The sequence below is a fragment of the Galleria mellonella genome, unplaced genomic scaffold (genome assembly GCF_026898425.1).
Source record: "Galleria mellonella isolate WM207_F2 unplaced genomic scaffold, CSIRO_AGI_GalMel_v1 utg35, whole genome shotgun sequence".
Taxonomy (NCBI): Eukaryota; Metazoa; Arthropoda; class Insecta; order Lepidoptera; family Pyralidae; genus Galleria; species Galleria mellonella.
The window spans coordinates 5559344-5579194 of record NW_026442082.1 but is presented as its reverse complement, the minus strand read 5'-3'; the positions used below and the strand labels follow the sequence as shown (position 1 = coordinate 5579194).

At 34.9% G+C, this 19851-nt stretch overlaps 1 protein-coding gene across 1 annotated transcript in view; it reads left to right on the top strand.

Annotated features, from left to right (window-relative positions):
* The first annotated feature begins 948 nt into the window (after window positions 1-948).
* Window positions 949-19851, top strand: part of LOC113513816 (dedicator of cytokinesis protein 1) — a 63952-nt gene continuing 45049 nt past the window's right edge. Inside the window, exons 1-2 of the mRNA XM_052896909.1 lie at window positions 949-1099; window positions 16154-16325. Of these exons, the coding sequence (XP_052752869.1) occupies window positions 1054-1099; window positions 16154-16325 (218 nt within the window). The 5' untranslated portion in view covers window positions 949-1053. The remainder of the gene's footprint in view (window positions 1100-16153; window positions 16326-19851) is intronic.

Sequence of the window (19851 nt, the reverse complement as noted above, 5' to 3'; positions counted from 1 at the left end):
CAACTGATGGAAAGTGGTAACCGTCGTCTATAGACATGAGCAGAACCATGGATATAACAGAGTATCGTGTTTCGCCCATGATACCCCCATGCGTTGCCATTACTGAAGACTCAGGTGTTATTCCTCTGTGCTCTGTAGATTCACTGCTATTTATTTATTTATTTATTTATTCTTTATTGCACAATAAAATTTTGTACAAATGGCGAGCTTAATGCCATATGGCATTCTCTACCAGCTATCTATTTCACACACTTCAAATCGAAACACACCCATGCAAACACAACTGCTTCACGATAGAGACACGAATGGGACAGAGATATCCAAGCAAAAGACTTTTGTATCAAGTCTCCCTCTGGTGAATTGAATTTTTTTTTTATACTAAGATTGATGAATTCGTTTATAGGTAGATAATATTTTTTAGTATAATTAAATATAATATTAATTAACAAATTACTTACCAATTATACCTATATATACACACAATATTGTAGCTATTCACAATATTATGATTTCTATGTAGATAGGCACCAAAGGTGTAGTTATCCATAGCCCATAAACAGTATCCGCAATAAGAAGGTATTAACTTTCGACATAGTTAAAATGTTTTATTATTTTGAATATGATTTTGTTCTAAAAGTAAAATATGCAGATTGGGATAGTATCAAATATTCAAATATTTAATGTTTTCTATTATTCATATTATAAAATTCTTGTTTATGTTTATATGTATTTATATACGTTTGGGTATATCTAGTTTGGGTATTGTAATATACAAATGAGAAGTATTACAATTATTGTATTGTAATAGAATTATTGTAATCGATACCATACCATAAACTATGACTACCAATGCATCGATTGTATTCTATTTACATCGACGTTATGCTCTACCCTACGCCATTTTAACCAAAGACAAAATTGTTTTGACAGATGCAGTGACAGCTGTCAACAGCGTTCTTTAGTTCTTCACTTCAGTTTAGTGCGAGATAAAAATGACGAGTTTCCTCATAGTTATCGGTTAGAAATAAAAAATATATCCAGTGTTTTATCACCATGACCGTTTGGGAGAAAGTTGAAAATGAAGATTGCTATGGCGTCGGTAAGTATTTCCACTTATTATTTCTAAAAGTTGTTAAATGTTGATGTTTTTGGCGATCGCTGTTGATATCACTTGTTGCAGTCTTTTACCTCCCGCCGAGCTAAGATAAATATAAACATTGTATCATATCTACTTCTGTGCCGCTATCAGCGTTGTCCTGATAGAAATTGGTGGCAATTTTATGTAATAGGATGTCTCAGTATTAACCTCGCTGCGACCACTCCCTAATTCTGTGACGATTTATTATTGTCTAATTTGAAGCTAATTGAATTTATTGTGATGCTCTGTTCAAGGATTTTAGTTCGATTTACATTTCAATAGTTATAGTAATTAATTAAATAAAATAGCTATGATATTACCTTAATAAAATAGGAATAAAATTGTTGTATTAAATTAATCTTATTTCTTGATGACACCTAATTAAGGCAATAGTTATATAAATGCTAATTATCCTGTTCTGTATTTCAATCTTTAATTGTTATGTTTATTTATTTGTTTATGAATTCCAGAAATTCTTGAGTTTTTTGAGATTAACTATTTTCTGTATACTTTATTATTTTATTTTTTTTCACTGATTTTCTTACTCAAGTTCTTGGTGCACATTTTTTTTAATGGGTGATAATGGAATGGTAACTCCACCTGCGCTAATGGTATACACCAGCGGAGCATCAGTGAAGGATGATAGGTGAGGATGAAGCAGGTCAGTTAGCGCATCATGACGAATTCAACAAGAATTGTTCACAATAGTTTCCAGGGGGAACCACATGGAGGTAGACCTAATGGGGCATATTGCTAGCAATGGGGTTGTCAAACTCCATTGCTAACAATCCTTTTCCTCTTGGTGCACATTAAGTTAAGTTATTTAGGCACTATAATATTAGTAAGGATTTTACATTTGTAATATTAGTAAGGATGATACTAACTTATAACAAGAGACTTGAAAACCATATGAAATGAATATTTTTAATGTAAAAAAAAGGGTTTTAACAATAGAATATTTTGCTATTTGATTCTAACTATAACTGACAGGAAGTTTAAGATAAGATCAAATTTATTTTCTCTACAAATTTTACAAAAAAAAGTAACTACATAAAAAAAAAAAATATATGTGTATATGCATAAATGATGCTGTAAAACTTGTAACTATATGTTAAACACTATTTGTACCAGTACTTCTATATTACTTAATGTTATTTCAATTGATTATAATAATTGTTAAAAGAATCACTGTGTGAATACATGAAGTGGCCACTTAACTTCTAGTAGCTATTGTGAATCTTTCATTTTTAAACGTTTGATTTACATACATACATGTCTGTCATTCCCATTGGGGCAGCTAGCATATTTTGTGTTTTATTTTATAAAAATTGCTATATTGTTTATTATATTTGGTCATTATTTTTAACAAAATGATGCTATTTGAATTAAAACAGAACTCGAATGTAGCAATTATCCGAAAAGTAAATAAAAAATTATACATACATACACATCTGTCATGCCTGTCTCCCATTAGGGTAGGCAGAAACAATGGAATGCCAAATGCTTCGATTCAAACAAACCTCTTTCGCTTCTTCACGTCATCTATTTGGTCAACATATGTCCGTCTAGGGCGGCCCCTACCGACATCTCCATTCATTATATAAAAAATGATACTGATGTACATTTTACTTAAACTTTATTTACAAATGACAAAGTGCCATTTAATTAAATAATAATTAGTAAATTAATATACAGTTTATTTTAATTATATTTTTTATAGTTTAATTATTATATACATTCTTCATTTTGACTTCTAATTAAAATTCCAGTTCAAATGAGGAACACTCATATGTTGCTCGATAAATAAATAGCATAGTAAGTCTATAGTATTGTTAAGTGTCCACACGTCAAGAATTTGAGTTACACTTATTTTGCACTAGCTTTTACTGGCAACATCATTTTTGTGATTGGGAAATGTTTAATGACTGGAATAAAATGTAGCCTATTTCTCCATCCCATATGTACATATAAGTACCTATATACTAAAATTTTATAATGATAATCATAACTAGATAATGTCTGTACATGGGAGACATTTACGAAAAATAATATATGAGTTCTTAATAAGACCAATATATGCTAAAATAATAATTTTTACAAACTTATTTGTCTGTATGTTTGTTTTGGCATTATGCAATAACTATTCCACCAAATTCAATGTGGATTTTACAGTTGGTGTTCCTGAAGATATAATTTAAAAACTGTTGTATGTATCATCTTGATATATCATTTAGAAATAGTATATTTAATTGGATTTCCTACTTCTAAAATCCACGCATATGAAATAATGGACAAAAACCATATAATTAACATGGATGCTTGAATACACATACAATAATTTACAAGTATATATATGCTAATATATCTGTTTCTATTATTTCCCATGTGGTGACATTCCAAGTGGACTATCTATATGAACATTAGAATTAATTCTCTAAAGTTGTTATTTTCAATGGGAAAATATGATATTAACTCAAACACTTCCTGTTTTTCGACATGTGTGGTGTTTTTTTTAATAATAATATAATTACATATAAATTTAAAGAACAATACAATTAATTATATAGCAGGACAATCTTTATAAGTTTGTTTGCAAAACTGGAACGTAACTATTACTACTGTATTTTTTTTTTATATTTATTCTTTACTGCATGTAATGTAATATTATCATGTATTATTAGTTAAATGGTGAGATTTCAATCTTTTGTTGAAAGAAGTAGTGGAGTATTTTATATGTTTTTAGCTTCTATGTTGACTAGCATTCATGCAGCTCTGAAAAGTGTCACGCGAAAACATTAGTCCACATTTCGCCACAATACTCTCAAGGCGACCTCTGCGCTAATTAGTATGTTGAATGAAACAGGGCCGTGTCAAGGGCTCCTGGAGAGGGGCTAGAATGTGTGTCAAAATGATTTAATTTGACTTGCTCATTTTCTGATTAATTTTGATCTGTATCATTCTTTGAAGGGAACACTAAAGAATTTTTATTCATTCATTCGATATCAGAGTGCTATGCTCGCACACAAAACAATTATATTAACTGCCCGATCTTCAACCTTTCATTCAAATCTTAGTGATTCGTTAAGGCCCGTACCGGAATAAATTTAAATAAGATCGTGTTCTACAAAAAAAAAACCGACATGATTGTGGTAAAACCAGTTATTTTGACTTGAAAAGTAAACTATTGAACCGATTTTTATAAAATTTTTACGGGATCAATCTGTAAGCATAAACTTTCAGATAAAACAATCTTACAAACCAATTTATAACTGATGGAATTATGAAGTGACAAACAATAAAAATACAATCGAATCGAGAATCTTCTTTTTAAGTCGGTTGCAAATACGTGCGATTAGCAATTGTATGCAAGTTGAATACAAAGCTGTGAAGTAAAAGATGTTTCTGCTACAAAAAAAATAACAAACCCTAGACTCCTGCCCTGTACAATCCTAATGGCTTTGTTATTTTCTCTGAAGCGACCGTTTTGCAGTTTCAATAAGCGCGCTTTAAACCACCAGCTTGACCCGTACTTTAATTGAAGTGGTGATCCGTATTGGCCATTTAATGGGTTTCCTACAAATTAGTCTCGTATGAATTCATACATAACGGTTTACAACCGTGTTCTTGAATGAAACTGTTCACATCAAAGATTTGATGCAGTGAAAGTTTACAAAGAAAGCATTCGAGAGTAATATATTACTTTTATATGGCCATGTAGTCCCGGCATAGAATAGGCCCCTCCTGCCTTTCCAGTGGGTGTCGTAAAAGGCGATTAAGGAAAGGCGACAAATGGGTAGCAGTGTTCCTCTTAAAACATCTCCAAAGCCCAACTGCGGTTGCCAACTACTGGGAACACCCTTCAAGGGGCAGGGTTATGTTTAGCATTGGACAGTTATGATGATATAACCTGTGACCATGGCAAATAAGCATACTGTCCGTGTAAAAGTAAATTATTGATTTAACTTATGAACGCCTGTAACTTCATAAAATAACCGGGGTATTGCATTAAGTGGTGAAGCACAACCCTATTTCTTACACTACACAGTGCACACAAACAAACAACAGCTCCCACCGTCCCTCCCCACCTGAGGAAGCGCCAATTAGGGTTATCAAAATACGCAACATGCCAATTTTAATGCGCCAATCATTGTGTTAAACTGAGGGACCGATTCAATTTGATTTGGTTTCTGTCGCTGCTGCTGTATCTACTGATTAGTTTCTCGGGCTAGTGTCCTTATTGTTCCTTCTGTAATTTTTGGCATGTTAACATGTAAAGTCCTTTTGGGCAATGGTCTTTCCTGGTAAGAGATTATTAGTGTACTGTTACTAAGGATTTTAAAAGATTTTTTATTCTTTAAAATGCAATATAACTTTATTTTGTTTGAATAGTGGTAAAGGATGGTACACAATATTTAAATATGGTTCACACTCTTCACTAGAATGTGGCGTACGAAATTCCTTTAATTATGAACAAAAACATGGTTCATGTTCGTGACATGAATGTCATATAGAATATTTTGTAGTAGCCAGCATATTTACTTAATATTAATATATAATTATTAAAATTACAAATAATACAGTCAATTTATTGGGTCATACCATATTCAAGATTAAAATAACGAAAAATATTAATTAATCGAGCAAAACATTCTTCTGTTATCCATGTATCCAGTTTCGAACTGATGAATTTTCTTTTGTCTTTTATCCCATTAGTTGCATCTTACATCATCCTAGGGACGAAAGGAACTAACCACTCTTTGTTTGGTACTATTATTGAAAAGCGGTTTTTTTCAGGTAGAATAACCTGTGACACTTTTTTTTTTACAACACAGGGGGCAAACGAGCATGCGGCTCACCTGATGGTAAGTGACAACCGCCGCCCATGATCACCCACAACACCAGCGGCATTGCAGGTGTGCTGCCGGCCTTTTAAAAAGGAATATACTCTTGAAGGTTATGTTGTCGTATCGGTTCGAAAATACTGCTGCTGGAAGTTGATTCCAAAGAATGGTTGTGCGTGGGAGAAAGTGCCTTGAAAAACGCACGGTGGAAGACCGCCACTCGTCCAGATTATTGGGATGAAACTGCGACCTTTCCATCGTCTTTGGTGTTCGCCTCTTTTTTTAAAGCTCGCTGCTAATTCATATCAATGATAGGAATTTTTAAATTGTTCTATGTAGCGATGTTTTTTTATCTCCTCAGAATAAACACACTCGTGCTTTCCAAAGGAGATATATCGTATATGTATGAGTGGGCTACAGCCACACATTAAGTGCTGCGGCGTTTCTTCCTCACTGTGACAAAATCTGCAAACATTTTTTGGGCATAAGCCTAGTTGGGCCTCGTTTGGTACTAAGCCTCTTCGTTTCTTCTTCAAAGGTCCAATCTTTGCGCGAAATTGCAAATAAGGTCCAGATATACCATGTACCATCAGAACTAAATTCTATTTCTCATATCATCAAAGACAGACCATATTTTGTATTATTACAGGCAAATACGCGATTGATTATACATTTGTTAATTTTTTTTATACAACTTAGAATGGCAAACAAGCTGACGGTCCACCTGATGGAAAGTTGTAACCGTCGCCTATACACATGAGCAGTACCATGGACATAACAAAGTATACCGTTTCGCCCATAATACCCCCCATGCGTTGCCATTCCTGAGGACTTAGGTGTTATTCCTCTGTATCCAGTAAATTCACGGCATATCCCACCCTTCAAACCGAAACACAGCTATGCAAACACAACTGCTTCACGGTTGAAACACGAATGGGACAGAGGTGGGTACCTAGAAGCAATCGACTTTTGTACAAAGTCTCCCTCTGGTAAAGTACACACCAATGAGGGATGACAAGTGAGTACGAAATAGATCAGTTGGTCCATTGTGACGGATTTAACAATAAATCAATCACGATGGTTTCCAGATGGAACTGCGAGGAAGTCGACCTGATAGTATTTATTGCTAGCAATAGGGTTGCTAATCCCCATTACTAACAATCCTTTCACCCTGCTGTATGTTCTATTTTCCCATACTCGCCTACTATTGCATATCTGGAATATTATCGGATCAATTAAACAATTAGGAGGTCGGATTCTATCTCCCGGGGGAAGAGGTTATCAAGTTAAGTGTTCCGGACAGTATGTCAGAATTCCGTAGATAATTATAATATGTGACGAGAAGTGTTGATTTCGGTTATAGCGCCCTCGAAGTTATTAGGTCTGTAGTTCACTAGCTCTTCTGACTATTTTGGAAAAATGTCAAGGCTCCCATGTTCATAATATTAATGAATACAGGGTAAATATACCTGGTATAGTATGGGCCACCCCTTCCTTTCCAGCCATGCGCAAAGACGTGTCTGAGTTGATACATAAGCCAATTTTGGAAAATTATTTTAAACACGTCAAAATCCTATGTTCATTAAACAATGGATGCTTGTGATGGTGATGATGATGATGATGATAATACATCACATGTAATTATATAAATCTTATATCTAAACTACTATGACAATATTGTATTACTTTTAGTGTCAAATAGCAGGTGTATTGGTAGCTCATGGGGTCGAGTTACGGTAGAGCTAAGTATAGTATAGACCCGGCCGTATTTACGATGCCTCCGGTTTATTTGCCAAACAGTCGTTAGGTTCTGATTTTACGACTGTAACTGCTGTGTCTGTGGTTTGCGTTGTTCAAAATGTTTGAGATACAAATGAGAGGATATTATTAATGTTTCGACTTGCTATAATGTTTATACACTGCCGATGAAATTGTCTTTTGAACAAAAAGTTTTTAATTTGAAATCTATAATAGTAAAATTTTATTTGCTTATTCTAAAATTTTTTTACTGAATGAAATTGTAATATGTAGCATTCTTTTAAATATTTTTTAATTTGTAATGCGTCTATTGCTGAATATAGGCTTTCTTTATAGACTGCCATAAGGAACGGCCCCGTTCTTCAGTTTACCATTAGGTGAATTTTGCTAGTAGTTGCTATGCTTGGCAACTGCAGTTTTGCTTTTGGTGATGTTTTAAGAGGGACGCTACTGCCCATTCTTCTATTATTTCTTTTAGTCGCCTCTTACTACACAAACAGAAAAGGAAGGGAATGGAATTATTAAATAACGAATAATAATTTATCTTTACGAACCATACCATTACACTCTGTATGTAATAATAATTTATAATTTCTAATTTGCTCCACAAGACAACTGCTTTTAAAAAGCAAATGCGGGAGTAAAATTTATTTATTTATTTATTCTTTATTGTACACAAAAAAAATTACAACATATAATATATATAAAATAAAGATGTACAACAGGCGAGCTTAACTCTGTAAGAGTATTCTTCCAGCAAACCCTGAGTCGAAAGGAGCATTAATTACTAGCGGGCAATGTGTGTACAATAATAGGAGGAAACATTATAGATGTTTCTATTAAGAAATAATAAATATGAGGACATATATAAGTAACTCATACAATTAAAATCAAAATACATACATATCTGTATACAATAATACATATACTTATATATATCGTAAAGAAGAATCGTCGAATTGATTCATATTTGTACGAATTGAAAATTTCGAAGTCACATAAATGCGACGTCAGTTCTATGAGATTGTAAGTGTTTGCCATATGCTATCAACATTGGTAGTGCGCTCGAGTCGCGCCGCGATTTGGTGCGCCCGCGCATGTGTGACTCACTCGCATTGTGTTCATTAATTGTGAGTACGTTACAATTAGTTTGAATCCTTTTTGAAACGGCCATTTTGCTCCGTTCACGTCCTTTAATAGCACGCTTAATATATAGTCACTTAAATTAACGGGAAAATAAAATTATCGCGTTCATTAAATTAATGAAATTAAAATAATAATGTATTGTTAAAAATTAACACGTGAAGTTGAAACGTAATGTTTAATTATTTGGTTTATTAGGTGAAATGAAAATGTGATAATAAAATGCTATGTTTTGCCTGCTACTTCTCTCATGTGGATAATAGAAGTAGGATAACCAAATGAATTAAACCATTTACAGATGGCGTATCAAGATGAATCATTCACCAGGTTTTAAGTTATAACTTCTGGATCATAGTGAAACCCGCTTTCATTTTTTTTTTATGGGTGACAATGGTATGGTAACCCCGCATGCGCTAACGGGATACGCTGGCGGAGCACCAGTGAAGGGTGATAGATGAGAATGAAAACAGGTCAGTTAGCCCATCATGATTAATTTATCAGGAATTAACCATGATAGTTTCCAGGGGGAACCGCGAGGAGGTCGACCTGGTTGGGTACATTGCTAGCAATGGGATTCTCAATCTCCATTACTAACAATCCCTTTCCCCCGCCCCCCGCTTTCAGTTTGGTACAGTAGTTTTTATGTGATACCGGAGCAAACATGTAGACAGATAAATAAAAAAAAATTTTTTGTTATAACTTCTATTGCTCCTACTTAAACCTCTTATGTATTTTTTTTTATTAATATCTTTTATGTACAGACTTACAATTTTATTATATTAGTAATATCACTGTGATGTCTACGTGTCGCCACAAATGTAGTTTTCCACTTTTATTAAATAATATTAATTTTACTGAGTTATTTTTGTAGATATTCATTAAAAATTAATGTTAACTAATTTGTTATGAACAAATTAAAAAAGAAAAAAGCATTTGTTTACAAGTGATACACTCTACAATTTTTTTTTTAAATGTATGTATGTTTGAGATAAATTCACTTTTTTTTTTAATTATTGTACACTGTTTTTTGTATATATCGTATATGTCGATATATGTGTCGTATATGTACTACGGTAACTCATATGGCATGTAAGTCAAATGTTACTATGCATTACATGAATTTTACAATGACAAATATTAGCCGAGACTAGATTAGAATGTGACATTAGCTTTATTGTTACAAATATATTTACAGAGGGAGACTTTGTACAAAAGTCGTTTGCTTGGGCACCTCTGTCTCATTCGTGTTTCTACCGTGAAGCAGTTGTGTTTGCATGGCTGTGTTTCGATTTGAAGGGTGGGATAGTACTCAAGGATGGCAACGCATGGGGGTTATCATGGGAGAAACAGTATACTCTGTTGCCTTTGATACTGCTCATGTCTATAGGCGACGTTCACCACTTTCCATCAGGTGGGCCGTCAGCTTGTTTGTTATTCTAAGTTGTATAAGAAAATATTTATATTACAGATTATTATAAAAATTTGATTTAATTAATTTTAACAAAAAATATTTTTTTTATTGTACATTCCAGTAGGGTATGTGGAATAACGGTATTGTAAAAATGTATGTATCCGTGTATACGTGTAATAAATGATTATTTGAATAAAAAATATATATAAAACATAGAATAGAAAACATTTATTGCCGGTAAACACACAATCACGATATAAAATATAGAAAATACATATACAAGAAGTGTCCCATACTAGGCAAATGGTACCGGCTCAGCTGATGCTGTGAGTGTCCCAACGCAATGTGTACAGCTGCTGCACAGCGCTGGTTTACAGCCAGTCCCTCTTTTAACGAAATATATATTAATATCTAGTAAGGAACATATTTTGCCTCTAATAAGACAATATTTATGTATTTAACAATAATGTAATTGATTGGGTTATGAATATAGTTTGAAACGAATAAAGACTATTGTAACCTATTGTATGAGCCGTAACAGGCTGATTAAGGCGATGGCGGAACGACCCGTTTGTATGTCTGTTACGTTATGAATTATCAATGAAGTTTGTTTGAATTGAATATTATGTTCATCGTCATAACAGCCTTTAACTGTCCACTGCTATAAGCCTTCCCCTTGGGGGGTTTATGCCAATAGTTGCCATGCTTGGCAGGCGGATTGGCAACCGCAGTTAGGCTTTAGAGATGTTTTAAGAGGGACACTGCTGCCCATGTTTCGCTTTCCCTTAGTCGGTTTTTACGACACCCACGGGAAAGGAAGGCATGACCTATTATATGCCGGGACCACACGGTAAATATTATGTTACTTTAATGTAATTTAAAATTGGGGGAGAAAGGATTGTTAGTAATGGGGATTGGTAGCCCTATTGCTGACAATAAACATTATCAGGCCGACCTCCACGCGGTTCTTCCTGGAAAATATTGTGGTTGATTTATTGTTGAATTTGTCACGATGGGCTAACTGACCTGTTTTATTCTCACCTATCATTCCTCACTGGTGTCTCGCCGGTGTATACCGATAGCGCAGGCGGGGTACCATTCCATTATCATTCATAAAAGAAAAAAAAAACTAACGAATTTACTTTTAAGATTAAAGTTTTCATTCTTTTTGAAATCGGTTTGAGAATGAGTGAGAGAGAAAGTGATTGTTTGTTACCTCTTGCCTCTGAAACAAACTATCGTTTGAAGTAGTTATTGAAATAGGTATTGAAGTATATCTAGCTATTTCAATAGCATCAACCAATACATATAAAAAAAAATCATTATTGATCGCTGTCTGTACATGGAAGATATATCTGTGCCTCTAGTGAGAAAGGTATAACTCAAGTTATAGCCTTTTTCTTTTTTAGGCTACTTTAAATAAGCAAATTTTTCTCTTTCGAATGGTATAAGAATCGTAACGATATCTTTAAAAACAATAGAGATAGTAAACATGTAAAAGGCTACAATTAACAAAATATTTGTGGTAAAAAAGTCATAATTAGAAATAAAACTACAATATTTTACAAAAAATAGTGCCAAAAATGACAAGATACTTAGAACCACCCTTTAAATATGAATTTATTTTTGTGTAAAATGAATCAGTTCGATTTGAACCCTTTTACACCATTTAATAGCGATTATTTTTTATAGCGTAAAATACACAACATTGTTTTTCTTCAATACTTCAATAAAATAGTTTTAATTCAACTTAAAACTATTTTCACATGATAATTTTTAAATTTTTGTTAAGTGTGATTAGGTATAATAGAATTATTTTTAAAACTATAGGTTTTACACAAAAACCGACAATTTCATAAGAAAGAGGAGAAAAAATTACTATAAATGCAATCATTGACTTGTTCAATTAGCAAATAATAAAAGCAGCAGAATTTTTTTTCTTTATTTAAAATAGTTTTTTGGCTCTCCTGAAAAGTGGCCATTTTGAATTGAACTCTTTCTCACTAGAGGCACAGATATAAGAGAAACTATTATAGGGGGACTTTATGAACGCAATAGAATCCAAAGCAATGATTTTCAAAATTTGTGTCCATTTGCCTGTACGTTTGTGCGCGTTAATCCTAGAAACGGCTTAACCGATTTGAATGCGATTTTCACTAATGCGTTGCGCTTTGCTCCACTTAACATTTGGTGTTTGTACTATTTAAATCGTTTCATAATTAAAAAAGTTATATCAATCTAAAGAATCGCATATAAAATGCTATAAAACAAGCGATCAATAGAATTGGCTAAAACTTTATGAAGGTTTTTTTCTTTTTTTTTTATACAACTTACAATAGCAAACAAGCTGACGGCCCACCTGATGGAAAATGGTAACCGTCGGCTATAGACATGAGCAGTACTAGGACATAATAGAGTATACTGTTTCGCTCATAATACCGCCCATGTGTTGCCATTCCTGAGGACTCAGGTCTTATTCCTGTGTACCCTGTAAATTCACGCCATATCCCACCCTTCAAACCAAAACACAACCATGCAAACACAACTGCTTTACGATTGAAACACGAATGAGACAGAGGTACCTAAGCAGACGACTTTTTTTTACAAAGTCTCCCTCTGGTAAGGTAGGATATTTTATATACCGATTCAAGCAGGCAGCGCCGCGGGAAACAGCTAGTAGTATAATAAATATAATATAACAATAAATTAACGCGACAAAAACAAATACATGACATGGGAAGACATCGTGTTAGGCTTGTTACTGCACTCTGGACACATTCCTTTGAACAGTTTTGGATTTCTAATCAGAAAATCGATCACGCCGCTTTGTTCTACTCGCGGAGTTATAGATGATGTTCACCATGTCCTGGCAGAATGTGTCCAGGGCGAACCTCTACGCCAATTGCTGATGACCGATGGCAAATATAAGGATATAGGTAGATACAATTCTATATTATCAGTGCCGTTGTCTAATGAGGCTAGTTTATATGGGGTTCTTCAAAAGGGGCGTAAAGAGGTTTCTACAGGATCGGCAACGTGCGTGTAATACCTCTGGTATTGCAGGTGTTCATAGGCTGCGGTAACCACTTATCATCAGGTGGGCCGTATGCTTGTTTGCCATCTCAGCGGTATAAAAAAAATTAAGAAGAAGAAATGATTGAAGTTAATTTTCGTTAATAAATTTACATTACAATACAATAATATTGTATTATGTTCACCTGTGGGGGTGACATATTCATGGGTGAAACAGTATATTCTGCTATGTCCATGGTACTGCTTATGTCTATAGGCGACGATTACCACTTTCCATCAGGTGGGCCGTCAGCTTGTTTGCCATTCTAAGTTGTATAAAAAAAAACCCTTAAATAAAGAAAAATAAAAAAAAAAACATATCAACGCAACAATAATGTCTCTCACTTTTGCATATGCGAGGTTCGTACACGCTGAGTAATGCGTTTGGCGTGTTCACCGTTCCTCGTTTTGGCAACGCCATTGTTCGCAAAGGGCCCTGTGCTGTATACGGTACAGGATGCGCTAATAGTAATGGCGGTGTTCAAACGTAATTAGCGAGAATATAGCGGTTCCTACTGTTTAGGATTGTGAATGGAGGCTACAAGAGTTACCGAATCGATTAGCATTCGTACTTATAAAATATAGTAGATATAGTCGTACAGAGGAATAACACCCGAGTCCTCAGGAATGGCAACGCAATGGGCGGAACAGTACACTCTGTTATGTCCATGGTACTGCTCATGTCTATAGGCGACGGTTACCACTTTCCATCAGGTGCGCCGTTAGCTTATTTGCCATTCTTAGGTGTATAAAAAAAAATTTGGATATTTTATTTTTGTTTATTAGTAAAATGTACTGATAAAGAGTATATAATACTGTTTTTAACAATATAGTTGGCAACCCTAGTAATATCACTAAAATATATGCCAACAAATATATACATGGTATGAGAATAGACTAAAACATTTTAACACGACGAGTTTGGTTGCGCGTCGTAAAATTATTGACCTAACGTATTTATATAAAATTGTAAATAATGAATTGGTGGTTGATTTATTGGAATACATGTTGTTTGTATTGAGATTGATTTTTTATACAACTTAGAATGGCAAACAAGCTGACGGCCCACCTGATGGAAAGTGGTAACCGTCGCCTATAGACATGAGCTGTACCATGGACGTAACAGTGTATACTGTTTCACTCATGATACCCCCCCCCCCCGTGCGTTGCCATTCCTGAGGACTCAAATGTAATTTTTCTGTACCCAGTAAATTCACGCCATATCCCACCCTTCAAACCGAACAACAGCCATGCATACACAACTGCTTCACGGTAGAAACACGAATGGGTCAGAGGTACCCAAGCAATCGACTTTTGTACAAAGTATCCCTCTGGTATGTACTGAATGAATTTTTTTTTATACCTCCTATGACATTCAAATACGAATTATTGTTTATGAATAAATAAAATAAATAAATAAAAATACATAATAATAAATAAATAGAGAATGTGCGAATTGTACAATGAAATTGATTGTTAAATCGGATATTGATAGTTCTATCAGAAATGTTCATCGTATCGAAGCACTTTTCATACATTGATAACCTAATAGTTTGTGAGTGGGGGGAAGGTATTGTTAGTAACGGGGTCTAATGAACCCATTGCTAGAAATATACCCTATCAGGTCGACCTCCACGCGGTTCTCGTGGTTAATTCTAGTGGAATTCGTCACGATGGGCTAACTGACCTGCTTTCACCAGCGTATACCGATAGCGCAGGTGGGGTTACCATTCCATTATCACCCATTAAAAAAAAAATAGTTTGTGAGCATAATTTGGTAATTTTGTTTTGGAATCCTTATTTTATTTGTTATTTGCATCGTTAACATTCTTTATATAAATATGAAAAGTATATATATGCTGTTTCATCCCTGTTAATGATCTGTACAAGTGTAATTGGACTGCAAACTTTTAATGTTATTGTTGTACTATATTGAAAAAGTTTTCTTTGTACTCTGTTGATGTACCAAATAATATATTGGGTTTCACTGTACATACGCTTATATTGTTTATACGCAGGAATCTTTTTTTTTTATACAACTTAGAATGGCAAACAAGCCGACGGCCCACCTGATGGAAAGTGGTAACCGTCGCCTATAGACATGAGCAGTACCATGGATATAACAGAGTATACTGTTTCGCCCATGATATCCCCCATCCGTTGCCATTCCTGAGGACTCAGGTGTTATTCCTCTGTACCCAGTAAATTCACGCCATATCCCACCCTTCAAACCGAAACACAGCCATGCAAACACAACTGCTTCACGGGTGAAACACGAATGGGTCAGAGGTATCCAAGCAATCGACTTTTGTACAAAGTCTCTCTCTGGTAATCTTCAACTGTTTCTTAAAAACAGCGATCTGAATAATCTTAATACTAGATACAAATACAAACTTGCTGTTCCGAAGTATCGTTTAGAAAAAGTTTATAGGTCTTTTATGAGAACGGGCATTAAATGTTATAATAAGATGCCGAAAGATATTTTGAATCTACCTTTTAATAGATTTAAAACTGTTATTAAAAAGCACTTATTGAAAAAAGCCTATTACACACTAAACGATTACTTGAATGGAACCCGTGCATGGGTTTTTAATGACCATGTAATTTTAGACATGGCACATTTAAATAAATACACATAATGTTAGCAGAGATTTAAAAGAGTAACTGTTGAGTTTTTCCGGGCTTTTCTCAATAGATAACAAGTTTCCGAACTCTGTAGTAGATTTAAAACTCTGCAGTAGATTTAAAAAATAATATAAATGAGGTAGTCAATGACGTAATTGTTTCCAGCGATATACAACTTCCCCGGGAGCGGTACACACCACCTGTCCCTGGACGTGGGAGAGCTGGTGCACATTGAGCGCGAAACAGAGGCCTGGTACTACGGCAGCAGTCTCAGGAAGGAGGCGAAGGGCATATTCCCGAAGAGCTACGTAGTTATACGAGAGAGCAATGTCGAAAGGTATTTAAGTAACAATATTCTTTTTTATGCAACTTAGAATGGCAAACAAGCTGATGGTTGGCCTGATGGAAAGTGGTAATCATCGTCTATACAGCGTCGTATATACAGCGTCATGGATATAACAAAGTATATTGTGTCGCCCATGATACCCCTATGGAATGCCATTCCTGGGGAATAAGGTATTATGCCTCTGTACCCTGTAATTTCACTGGCATCTGCCTTTTAAATCAAAACACAGCTATTCAAACACAACTGCTTTACGGCAGAAAGACGAAAGCCACAGAAGTACCCAAACAATCGACTTTTGTACAAAGTCTCCCTCTGGTAAAATATATATAGTTTCACTTCTTTTTTAAGTAGATAAATTTGTTGTTTATTTTGTTCAAATTTACAGATTTAAATTGTATAGATTGTTTACAATAACATGGTACGCCCCTACTAAATCCAAAGAATTATAAATGTATGTATAAAAATATTTACAAGGTTTTGGATCGAAGAATATAATACTTCTCTGGCTATTTATTTATTTATTTATAAATTACTCACCACACTTATCCCAAAATGTGTAGTGAGCCATGGGTTTATTTTTACAAACTTAAAAATTTTAAACAACATTTTAAAGGCGTTTCCTCGCAAACACAAACAGAGTACCACGTCTGTATATGGTCACATTCATTGAAGTAGAAAGTACAACTGCCCGAATACATTTACCTAATATTCGGCCAAGAAGTCTGCAGGATATTCAGTTTTTTTTATACAACTTAGAATGGCAAACAAGCTGACGGTCCACCTGATGGAAAGTGGTAACCGTTGCCTATAGACATGAGCAGTACCATGGACATAACAGAGTATACTGTTTCGCTCATGATAACCCACCATGCGTTGCTATTCCTGAGGACTCAGATGTTATTCCTCTGTACCCAGTAAATTCACGCCATATCCCACCCTTCAAACCGAAACACAGCCATGCAAACACAAATGTTTCACGGTTGAAACACGAATGGGACAGAGGTAGTATTGGACATATGGCCAAATGTTGCCAGTCTATTCAAAATCATTAGCAGCGTTTTAAGGGACAGTAACCGTTGGGAACCCAAATTGCGAAAATGAATAGTTAACACTAGGATCTGAGCAGTGATTACATAATTTGCTTAAAGATACCTCGTTTAGAGGCGAAACACGTGTCGCAGAACGTGCGCGAACAAAATGGCAGTCAGAGATTGATGGTTAATATGGAAGGTTGTGGAAATTCTGGTAGTAATTATCGTCATCATCACATCAGCCTTTAACTGTCCAATATAATATTTATCAATTAACTAATTAACCAATCAATTCTCACTTTTTTTTTCGAAATCTGATAATCCGTGGTTAGAACTCAGCCAGAACGTAAATTTCCATACATCTAATTTTCATATATTTTGTCGAGTTTTGGGAACATGGTAGAAATGTAGCTGCGGGGGTCCACCGGAACCAGCTAAATTTGAAAGTGGTCTATGAGAAAAAGGTCTGGGAATTTCTGGTCTCTACCTTTTAAAAAAATACCTGCAAAATTTTTTACTATTTGTCAAAACTCATAATTTGGCCCTCGACTACTTCCTATATAGAATGTATTCGTCAAACAAGTTTTATAATTTTTTTGTTATTATAAAATAAATTAAAATATATTTAAATAAAATACAGAACAAGCAATCGAGCTCTCCATCCGTCATTTATCTCAATATGAGATGAAATAAAACTAATTGTTGGGTTCGTTGACCTATGTATGATAATCTGGGTGAATCACTTGCCACTGTGTAATTGTAAAATTATCAGTTTCGTACTGCCGTTAGTATAGTATTCGTACTGCAGTGTTTGTTTGTATGTAAAAAGTTTTTAGGGTTACGTACCTCCATAGGAAAAAATAGAACCCTTATAGAATCACTTCGTTGTCCGTCCGTCCGGCTGTCAAGACCCTTTCTCTTAGAAACGCGTGATGGTATCAAGTTGAACTTAATATCATATACTCAGGTCTGCAATCTCTTAAAGCAGTAAAAAGATCAAGCTTCTAAATCGACCCAATCAAAAGATACGGCCGTTTATGTTACATTTATATCGCATATTTTGACATTTGCAAAGGGAATCAAAACCTATAGGTTACTTTCCGTTGACTTAGTATCATGAAATTTGGCAAGAAGCAAATGTCATGTAGCACAAGTAAAGGGGAAAATCAGAAAACTGTTTTGTTAGTTATTTCACAAAAAAAAAAAAATTAAACTTGATGATTTTCTACGGAACCCTCGTTGCGCGAGTCCGACTCGCACTTGACCGGCTTTTTTAAGCTTTATCAACTAGCTTGCCACACGCATAGATTTGGCAGTCTATAGGGGAGGCTTATGTTCAGCAGTGGACAGATAAAGGCTGATGTGATATCATGCTGTACTGGCACTCCGATAGCGCAGGCGAAGTTACCGTTCCATCTTTATTAAACAAAATCTCTCAATCATCGTTATTGAAGGTCCCAAATCATTGGGGCACGTCATTTAAAACAAATTATACAGCTATTGATAACCTTGCATCAACCTTAACATTTGGCCCCAACTTTTAATTAATTTGTAGATAATGAGGGGTTTCCTATTTGATAAAACTCATATTATAATATAGATATAGAGGGGGGAAAGGGATTGTTAGTAATGGAGACTGAGAATCCCATTGCTAGCAATATACCCAACCAGGTCAACCTCCTTGCGGTTCCCCCTGGAAACTATCATGATTAATTCCTGATGAATTCATCATGATGGGCTAACTGGCCTGTTTTCATTCTCATCTATCACCCTTCACTGGTGCTCCGCCAGCGTATCCCGTTAGCGCAGGCGGGGTTACCGTACCATTTTCACCCATAAAAAAAAATGTAGATATAGATATCGTAGACATAATGGGTGAGACAGTATGTGTGTGTACTGTTATGTCCATGGTACTGCTCATGTCTATAGGCGACGGTTACCACTTTCCATCAGGTGGGCCGTCGGCATGTTTGTCATTCTAAGTTGTATAAAAAAAATCGTATACATAATGCCGTAGTTATCAGGAATGGTGATGCATGAGGGCTACCATGGATATCATAGAGTATTTAGCAATATTCATGGTGCTGTTCATGTATGTAGGTGACGGTTACCATCATCATACCAGCCGATGACTGTCTACTATTGAACACAGGCTTCCTCGTATATTTTTGGCAGTACTTGCTACATTTGGCAAGCGGGTTGGTAACTGCGGTTAGGCTTTGATTATGTTTTAAGAAGGATGCTGCTGCCTATTCCTTGACCACTTAAATTCCTCTTAGTTGTCTCTTGCGATATCCATGGGAAAAATTACAATTATCGTTCCACCATTAATATTGGACGCTTATCCAATAATAATGGTGGAACTAAGGGAATTCAAATGGTCATAGGCAGCAGTTCGTTTGCTTTCTAAGTTTATTAAAAAAAAATCTGCTTGCTTAGATTGGTTGGTTTTTTTTGTTGGATGATGATGAAATGGTAACCCCGCC